The 10,116-nt window shown below is 39.6% G+C and overlaps 1 protein-coding gene across 1 annotated transcript in view; it reads left to right on the forward strand.

Moving 5' to 3' along the window:
* The window catches only part of MFSD6 (major facilitator superfamily domain containing 6), a 72,849-nt gene that overhangs the window by 46,170 nt on the left and 16,563 nt on the right, over nucleotides 1-10,116 (forward strand). The window contains exon 3 of the mRNA XM_007104428.4: nucleotides 8,289-8,386. Within this exon, the coding sequence (XP_007104490.1) occupies nucleotides 8,289-8,386 (98 nt within the window). The remainder of the gene's footprint in view (nucleotides 1-8,288; nucleotides 8,387-10,116) is intronic.

Consider the following 10,116-nt stretch of genomic DNA (forward strand, 5'->3'; position numbering starts at 1 on the left):
CGCGAACCCAGTTCCCCTGCATCGGCAGGCGGACGCGCAACCACTGCGCCACCAGGGAAGCCCCCATAGTTTACATTTATATCGTGTTCACTACCATATGCCTGGCACTTAACACAGAGTATGTTCATTCGATAAATATTTGTTGTGTGATGTTCTGTTTAAAGTATTTATATTTTCCCTCTAGTCCATGAGTATTTATTGAGTGCCTGCTATGTGTCAAGCACACGAGATAAATCTGAGCCAACATAATATGAAATAGACATCACTCTGCATGGAGCATACAGTCAAGTTGTCAATGTACAGTTACAACTGAGATAAGGGTTATGAGGAGAGGCACATGATGCTGTGATCATGTATAAGAGCTGAGTGAGAACTGAAGGAGGAGTAGGAATCAGGTCACAGGTAGGGGACAGTGGCCCAGTGGGTCCACTGGGAATTCATGTGGCTAGAGGACAGAAGCTAGGCAGCGCACTGTGCCAGATAGTCTACCGAGAAAGATGTTTTATAATAGAATCTTTTTTTTGGTTGTTCTTAGCGGTTTTGATTCAAAGGTTCCCATTGTATTACATATAATACTTTCTGATGATCCAAGTGGCTCTTGAACCAAATGAATACTTTTCTTAAGTTTATCTCTATAGACTGCCAATTTTCTTTGTCCAGAAAGAACATAATCATGGCAATGCTGAATATTTCATGTGCCTTTCTTAACTATTTGTATGAATCTTTGACTCACACCCAATCTCATAACAGATTCAAAAGATAGAAATAATATTGAATATTAATTAAGCTAGAATGTTGTATTATTTTTAAACCAAAATAGAAAGCCAGATGATGATCCCTTCAGGTTGGAAAACCATGGGTCAAGCATCATACATCATTTACTGTGCCTATTTATAGCTACATGAAGCACAGTGACTAATCTCTGTTCTTTGAGAAAGTAGATATACACATGGGAAGAAATTCAAGAGTTCTAAAAGGTATTCAGTAAAGTCTCTCTCCCACCTTTGGGACAGTCCCCCAGCTCCACCCCCCACCCAGAGCCCATCAGTGAATGAGCTTCTGGTGTCTTCTTCCAGAGATAGTCTCTTCACATGTAAGTGCATACATGTGTATGTAACTCTCCTTCCCTGATGTGAGGATTACAGTGCTGTACTTACTGTTCTGCAGTGACTTGTAGCTCGCTTTAGGTGACAGTATCAAATAGTTAGTGGTTGGTGGATTAATGATAAGATGTAACATATTCACAACTTGAACATTTTGAAACACAAAAATATAAAAACATTTGCTAATCTTTGGTTGTAGGGCCAAACCTTTTCTTTGAAAATGATTCTGTTATTGGGGTTATGACTTCCATCAGTTTTGGTTTCTTTTGTGTGGAACACAGACATAAAGATACTTTAAAAACAATTTGGGTACAGAATTCTATTAGTTCTTTTAATTATTTTAACCTAAGTTTTTAATGGTTGCCTTCCCATGCCTAATTTGATAGTTTTTTCCCCATCTTTTAAATGTTTAATTTTACATGATTTTCAAAAAGTACATAATTCACTATGCAAACTCAAAATCTACAGAAATATACTCCTTAGACAACGAATGGTCTGTAATCACAAATCTCCAAGGTAACCATTGATCATGGTTTGGTGCCTGTCTCCTTCTAGATTTGTTTAGGTACTAATATAACTTGAATATGGAGACACACACACAGGACATTTTATGATACAGTGACCAGGAAGCCTTTGTTTTAAGGGACAATGTTGCTCCAACATTGATAGGAGCAACACTTCTATCTAGTGCTTCCCAATTGGAGGTGTTTAGAAATGTGTGAGGGGGCATTTTAGTTTTTTCAGAGACTGTCACTTAGCGCCCAAGGGCCAGGATCCTAAACATCCCCCGGTGAATGGGTGGGTCCCATATGATAAATAATTACATCATCCAAAATGATAGTGGCCCATCGAGAAACACTGTTTTCATGAGAATAGTGCTTCTTTTTGTCCTCATGTTTTATCCATTTACATAAGATTATATTAAATTACTTTACTATAATTCACTGAGCACTTGAGGAAGGCAGGCTCCTTCTGAGTACAAGAAGAAAAAGACACAGTCCTTGCCTCCCAGGAACTCACAGTCTTCTGTGTATAGCGCTTGTAGATCGTGACAAGTACTCTAATGGAAACAAAGAGTATAACAGAGGAAGAGTTATACCTGGGGACATTTGAGATGGTGAGATAGGATCAGTTATACCTGGGGACATTTGAGATGGTTTCTTAGAAGAGAAGAGCACTTTCAAGGGTAGGACTCACAATCAGAGATACTAGTGCCCAAAGTCGTGTCTTGGAAGAAGGAACAGGTGTGTCATCAGCTCTGCCACTTCTAGGTAAGCACTGGGCATGAGGTGTGACAGCTCCTGCCACATGTTGCTCAGGTCATTGACTCTTGGCCACGTCTTCACTCTTTCTGGTTGCTTTTGCTACCACTGTGGCATGAGAAGTGTCCCGTGATGGTAGCTCAGGCCCTCTGCTTAGGGTGGGACTTCCAAGGAATGCCAGCTAGGATCCGTTCAAGCCATCCAGCCCTGGGTGTGGGACACAGGGTAGAGAGGACAAGAAAGGGGAGGCAGGACAAGAGATTCCAGACAGTGACAGTAAAACCCTATTCTGCTACATAGAGGCAGAGAAATCCTGGGAGGACACCCACAGTGACATGACATCATGCAGGTTGTTTGGGAGGAGGGGAATGAATATGAAAAAACAGTAATTTTCTAGACTAAAACTTAACTCTTCAAGGCTTAAACCTTCTATTTTAGTTATCTTCTAAAGAGTTTGGATTTATAGTTTCCTACCTTTTAAAGCTGACAATCGGGAACATCATCTTTCTATAAGGTTGTCAGTATTGGGTGATTGTGCTGGAAATAAGCTTCATTCTTGGGGAGGAGGGCACTGCTTACACTGAATGCTTGCATTAAGCACCAGAATCCTGACCTTAATTAGCAGCTGATGTCTGCCTGCTCTAGAAAGACATCTGTAGCAATATCTGAAAGATCTTTTTTTTTTTTTTTTACTGACAAGGTGATATAGACCATAAAATGATGATGTGGGAATGATGGAACCCAGCCTAAGGGTGAGTCCATATACTGTTTACCATACAGAAAACCTAAGCTGATTCATATATGAGGCAAAGAGCAGACTGTGCTCCAAGTATCTAGTACTAATGACCACTTCTTTCCCATTAGGAACTGGTGTTCCTAATGAAACTCTAGCCAGGTGACATTGTCCTCTAGCTGAGGACATTGTCCCAATGGCCTGTAACCTGTCAAAATATTACTTTCTGAATCCTGGTTCATTGCTAGTCTGTCTTCATCTCCACCCAGCCCTGGAGCAACACTTCTGTGCGTTGGAACACTGTGTCTTTGTGCGAGGGCTTGTACCACAGGTTGAGCGCACGTTCAGACTCCATCTGCAAATACTCCATGTCTGGTTGATAAGAACCATCCTTATCCAGGGCATTTTGTTTTCATCCAGTGTTTTTTCTTTTTTGAGGAACTTTTCTGTTTCTCCATTTGAGGCTTTGCAACATGCTTGCTGCCAGTTACTCATTCGGCTGAGAATGGGTTCTCTTTGCGTGGTGTTGCTCTCTCATCTCATACATCTGAGAGCATTGTGGGATAATCCTGCTTAAATCTTTCTCTGCTGCTCATAACCTGTATTGTCTCTGGAATAGAGAATAATTTCCAGATTGGATCTGGGCTGGAAAAGTTCACTCATCTCTTCATAAATCCTTAGACTTTGATCCTTCTTATATCGTTCAAATACCCTCTCTGCCTGCAGATGCTTGAGGTTTTACGGTTTACCTTTCTGTCGTTTCCTCTGCCTATGATGCTCGTCCCTCCTCCTTTGTCCGTTTGCTTCTAACCCAAGTGTCCTAGGACCCCCAGGGGTAGCTAAGAACCTCTCCTTTGTGTAGCCATAGCACTCTGTGCAGACCTCTTAGGGTATTGTATTTAACTTTTTTGCTTCTGTGCCTGTCTCCCCACTAGACTAAGTTCCTTGCAGGCAAGGAGGATTTCTCTTCATTTTCATTCCCTTTCATCCAGCACAGTGTATGTTACATAGTGGTATCTCAGTTAATGCTTATTGAGCAAAATTCATGTTCTTTGTAATTTAGAAACGTTCTCAGGGGTTATTCAGCCATGTTGTAGATGGTTTAAGTTAGAAAAGTAGGGCATCATAATTAAGCCACACTCTGTTAGGAATTGCAGGATGACTCATAATTAATTGCTTCTCTATCTTGAATACTGTCTTTCTGAAAAACAAAACAAAACAAAAAAAACAAGTACCAGTTTCATTATAAGATAATCACCAATCAACTTATCCTGTCAACACTGTGGGTTGTGGTTTTGTAAGAAATTAGAAACTCATAAGTACTTTTCTCCTACCATTATATTTTGCTCAAATAGAGAATCAAGGAGTTTGGCCAGTGATTTGGGTTTTCCATGGTGTAGTGTTTTCTGCTGAATCATCTGCTCCTTACCAATTGTGTTCTTTATAGATCAGTTATCTGTAGCACCTGTTCTAAAATTGTCTTTATTTCTTGTCTACTTTTATACTTACTGACTTCTTGTTGTGAAATAGGAAAGCAATGATGTTGTTTCTAAGCTGTTTCACTATAGGTGTTCAGTGGGTCTCTGTATGTCACTGAGAGGCATTTTTCAGACTATTTTTCTGTATTTCCAGACCTCTTAATGCTCAGGCAAATTCTAGGACTCCAAACATATGCTCTATATTCAGCATAAAGAATTTGTCCAGAAGATGATCTAGTAAAACATATTATAAATTCCTTTTTATTAGCAAATCCTTAATTTCATGAGTGTGCATGTATTCATTTCCTAGGGCTGCCATAACAAAGCACCGCAGACTGGCTTTAAAAAACAGAAATTTTATTTCCTTACAGTTCTGGAAGCTAAAAGTCCAAGATCAAGGTGTTGGCAGGATGTATGTCTTCTGAGGACTTCTCTCCTTGGCTTGTCTTCCAGTGTCTTCACCTGGTCTTCCCTCTGTGTCTGTCTCTGTCCTAATCTCTTCTTATCAGGACACTAGTCATGTTGGATTAGGGCCCACCCATATTACATCATTTCGCCTTAATCACCTCTTTAAAGGCCCTATCGCCATATCTAGCCACACTCTGAGGTGCTGGGGGTTAGGACTTAGACCTTCAACATATGAATTTTGGAGGGGACACAGTTCAGCCCATAACAGTGAATACTACGGCAGTTTAAATATCCCATTCAGATATTAAAGAGATTCTTAGGTTGCTGCAATACTTTTCAGTGATTATTCAATAAATATGTTGTCTGCTTCTTTCCCTTTTCATAGATCAAAATGCTGCCTTCCTTTCTGCACATTTTACACTTGATGATTTTTTTAAGCCACCGGCTCTGCCAGAATGGTTGGTGAGGGAGGAATGCTAGTGTCCTCTCTTTTGGAATTCTGGGATAAAAGTTTTATCAGAAAAAAGAAGGATACTTGGATACTTTTCTTTAAAATAATAAGAATGGTAATAATAATACCTTTTATTGAGTGCTTATTATGGGCAACTCACTGTGTTGTAATTATCACAAGCCTGCAGAGTTGATGTTGTTGTCTACTTGATATATGAGGAAATTGAGGCTCTAAGAGATGAAGTAATTTGCGCTGGATACTTCTTATTTTGTGTTTTCACCTTTACGGCCCCTGTTTGGTCCCAAAGAACTATCAGTTGTGAGAGTAGAAACATGGAAAAGAATTGAAAGGTATATCAAGCTCGTAGTCACTGGGCTGGTTGGTGGCAATCAGAGACCTAAGGGTCCGAGAAATTACAGACTCCAGTGGCTGAATTCCACGTGGGTAGAGAGAGGTTTGAAGGCATAGCACAGCCTACCTCTTATGGGTTACTTAGGGCCAGGCCCTGTGGACTGTGGCCTGGATTGAATAGCGGTTGTCATGGTAACGCTGATTCAGAAGTGGGCTCAAAAGAAAGGTATAGGATAGGCAATATGAACGCAAGGGAGATGTAGTACCAAATCTTTTTATGATGGGATTGTGGGCAAGAATTACTTGGAGCTGCTTAGAATGAGCCAGATCAGTGGTTCTCCACCTTTGGCTCAGTATCTGAATAACCTGGGGAGTTTTCAAAGGCACAGAGCCTGAGTTCCCATCCTAAAGAGCCTTAACTGAGGGTGGCATGGGCCTCGACACTGTAGTTTTTAACAGTTGCCCGAGTAAATCTGATGTACAGGCAGAGTTAATAAAAACTAATGAGCTAGGTCAGAGGTTGGCAAGCTATGGCCAGGGGCCAAATCTGGCCTGCTGCCTGTTTTGTAGGACCCAGGAACTAAGAAAGGTTTCTATACGTTCAAGTGGTTGAAAAAAAAAATCACAAGAAGAATACTATTTAGTGATACATGAAAATTACATGAAATTTAAATTTCAGTGTTCATAATTCGAATTTTATTGGAACGCAGCCATCCATGCTTATTCATTTACATATCGCCTATGGTTGCTTTCATGCTACAGCAGCAGAGTTGAGAATTTGCAAAAGACCTACAAGACCTATTTACTATATGGCCCCTTATAGAAAATGTTTGCTGACCATGAGTTAGGCTAAGTTGATGTCATCAGCCGGGCTGCTTTAGAACCTGGAAGGAAACATATTTGTGTAACTTGTGTGTTTGTATAGTGTATTTTGCATTTTAATCTCCTGTGGGCTTTTCGTTGCTGTTTCCTAGCAGAGGGACCCTGGCTGATGGATTTATAGCAAGTTTGTTCAGCAAACTTTTTCTCAAACAGGTTTGAAACATACTTTTTTCTTCAAAACATACAAGTAAGAAGAGCATAAAGTCCAAAGAATATGACAGCCCAGACCTTTTCATTATTGAAGAGCTCCTAAATCCATTCTAATATCCATTTCCTATCCCATCCCCACGCCCTCAACCCTTTTGTTGTCTTTCCCCATATTTCTTTCTGCTCCATATTTGCAGTTAATACCAGCTGGATGCCTCAGAGCATTTCGTTTCCTTGATCCAGTGTTGGAAAAAGAGGACACTGTTTATAAGAATGATTTTAATATAAAAATACAGTTGAGCAAGATTAGGAAAATACCACTGATTGTCAAATTGGTTTATTTCTTTTTTTTTTTTTTTTTTTCCCCCCCGGTATGCGGGCCTCTCACTGTTGTGGCCTCTCCCGTTACGGAGCACAGGCTCCGGACGTGCAGGCTCAGCGGCCATGGCTCACGGGCCCAGCCGCTCCGCAGTATGTGGGATCTTCCCGGACCGGGGCACGAACCCGTGTCCCCTGCATCGGCAGGTGGATTGTTTAATCACAACCACTGCGCCACCAGGGAAGCCCTGGCTTATTTCTTTTACCTTCTAGTTTTCATCCACTTGGATTTAGAACACAAGAAAAGCATTAGGGTTGGGAAAATTAACAGAAAATGGAAAACAACCAAGAAAAAGAAATCCCCTGGGTTGTGTTGTTGTAAAGAGAAGTAGCCACCGTTTGCTTCCAAACCAGCCTGTCTAGTTCAGAATGAGAGAGATCGTAACTTTATGCGTGGATTCACCATTTTAGGCCTTTGTTTATTTTGTTTTTACTCATAACTTTGGTGGTGGTGATTGTGAGGGTGAAAGCTAGAGGCTGATATATATTTATCAATTTTGTAAGCATGTGATATCATGGATTTTTTTTAAAATAATGAACTTGTATCAATTGAACTGATAGGAAAAAGTGTTTGATTTCCAAATAGTTATTATTCATCATTGGATGACAGTTTTCAATGACCTTGAGAGTCTCTGTGAAACTGCTTGGTGTCTTGGGTATTGCAAGCGAGGCCACATATTCACATGTTCTCATTTTTAGCCTGTCCTTCCCCCATCATAGTGAAGTGGCTACAATCCCAGGCATATTTACCCTACAGCCACCTGGAAGGAAGCCAGCAATGTCATTACAGATGGCAGTATGCCCAGACTATCTTAAAAAAGCATCATCTCTGCTACTAATTAAGTTTCAGGAAGGGTGATGTTTGCTTTTATGTTAACAAGCAATTTGAAAAGGCTGAGAGCAGATAGTTAGAAGCAGTTTTCTTACTCCTAAGAGTTCATGGTTAAATTTAATTGTCCTTTAGCTTCCCCACTTCTGAGTTTGGAACACTGTCTGCTGGATGATGGATGTTTTGGGCAGGGGAAAAACTAGGTGATATTTGCATGTTTTGTATCTCTACCAGAGCCTCAACTTATTTTCCTTTGCTTTTTTTAGGGTTCTGTACATTGGCCTGGCCTGCAATACAGCTCGCTATATTTATATTTCCTACCTGGAAAATGCCTGGACTGTTCTCCCCATGGAAGTTCTTCAAGGCAAGTTAACAGTTGGAATTAGAATTATTTTTCTACCTGAGTTATGACTACATGAAAATTCAGTGGCCCTCAGCATCTGACTCTACAAAGGAAGAGCAGAGGCACTGTTTTATATGAGTTTGAAGTGGTTGTGAAGGAACAGGTTACGTCAGGGGGCTGGTTCTTCAGTTCTTCTGAGTGTTCTGTGTTTGTTGAGCCAAACAAAGCTGGATTATTTCCCACACCCTTGTGATTAAACAAAGAAAGAGGAACTCTGCAATAAACTCTCATGTACAGTTGTTAGGTGTACACATCCAAAGGTGGTTTTAAATATAAAAGGATTTATATTTTAAAGATTTTGGTATTTTTGTAGGTTAACTATACTTACTGCAAAAAAAAAAAAGGTTGTCATAATTATTTTATTTCTTCAGTTACTTTGGTCACATCTAGTGATTTGTAACTCAAGCTTTATAGTCAGGCTGTTGTTTTCCCATGCACCTTTAAAATCTTTGCTCACATATCCTGACCTGAGTTCTTCTCTTTGCTTCACTGGACCCTTCAACATGTAACTTTGAAAAAAATTTCTTGCCATGTGGCTTAAGAGCAGTGAAAACATTGATTTCTATTCATTAGCTCATATAATCCAGACTGTATCCTGAGACGTTCTATTAGCAGCTTGGCTAAACCATTTGGTGATTGGCATTATGATTAAAATAAAGGTTCAGGATAACATCATTGGAGTTGAGGTCTTCCGGGGCTGCCCAGGCTCCTAAATCATTAATTGTACCAAACAGTCTATGACTATATACAATTTTATTAGCTTTATAGATTGCCATTATCATTTTCCCTAACCCTGAGGATGCAAATGCCGTACAATCAACATAATTCTTTATCATAATATCTAAGATGAAAGACTCACAATTATATATCTAAACAAAATGTATAAAATGCAAAAGCTCATTCACCAAATCCCATTGTGGCAATGAAAAAAAAAACCTATCCTAATTGAAAGGAGACATAATTTATAGTCACATTAAAATTATAAAATTCAAATATGTACACACTTTAAAGGTGCTTTTCTCAGGTCTGATGCAGTGGTATAAATGATGAAAAGAGATTTTGTTTATAAATATATAGAAAATGGAAATTTGTTCTTATAATAAGAAATTATTGTTTGTAATAATTAGAACCCTTGAATAGTCTTGAGGTGGGGCATACATCTCAGTATTGTGTCACGTAAGAAAAACAAAGCACAAAATATGAACTGCAGGAAAGAAATGTGCAATAACGAGGTATAAGCAACACAGCCTTAGGGGTTCCCACCTCTAATTCTGACTCTATTCTATGAGGCAGGGTGCTCGCCTGACTTAACTGCTTTATTTATTGGTATGACACCACGTGCAGACTCTTACTTAAAAAAACAAAAAAAAACAAAAAAGCTAGTATACCTGTTATAATAATGCATGAATAATACATGCATATACTTTTTTCTCTCCTTTTAATTTAATATGAATTAGACAAAAAAGGATGGTTTGCATTAGTGACTTAAGAAAATAGAGCAGGGACTTCTCTGGTGGTCCAGTGGCTAAGACTCTGCGCTTCCCAGTGCAAGGGGCCTGGGTTCGGTCCCCGGTCAGGGAACTAGATCCCACATGCCGCAACTGAAGATCCTGTGTGCCGCAACTAAGACCCGGTGCAGCCAAATAAATAAATAAATAAATAAATAAATATATATATATATATATTTATAT

Source organism: Physeter macrocephalus, chromosome 2, assembly GCF_002837175.3.
Source record: "Physeter macrocephalus isolate SW-GA chromosome 2, ASM283717v5, whole genome shotgun sequence".
Lineage (NCBI taxonomy): Eukaryota > Metazoa > Chordata > Mammalia > Artiodactyla > Physeteridae > Physeter > Physeter macrocephalus.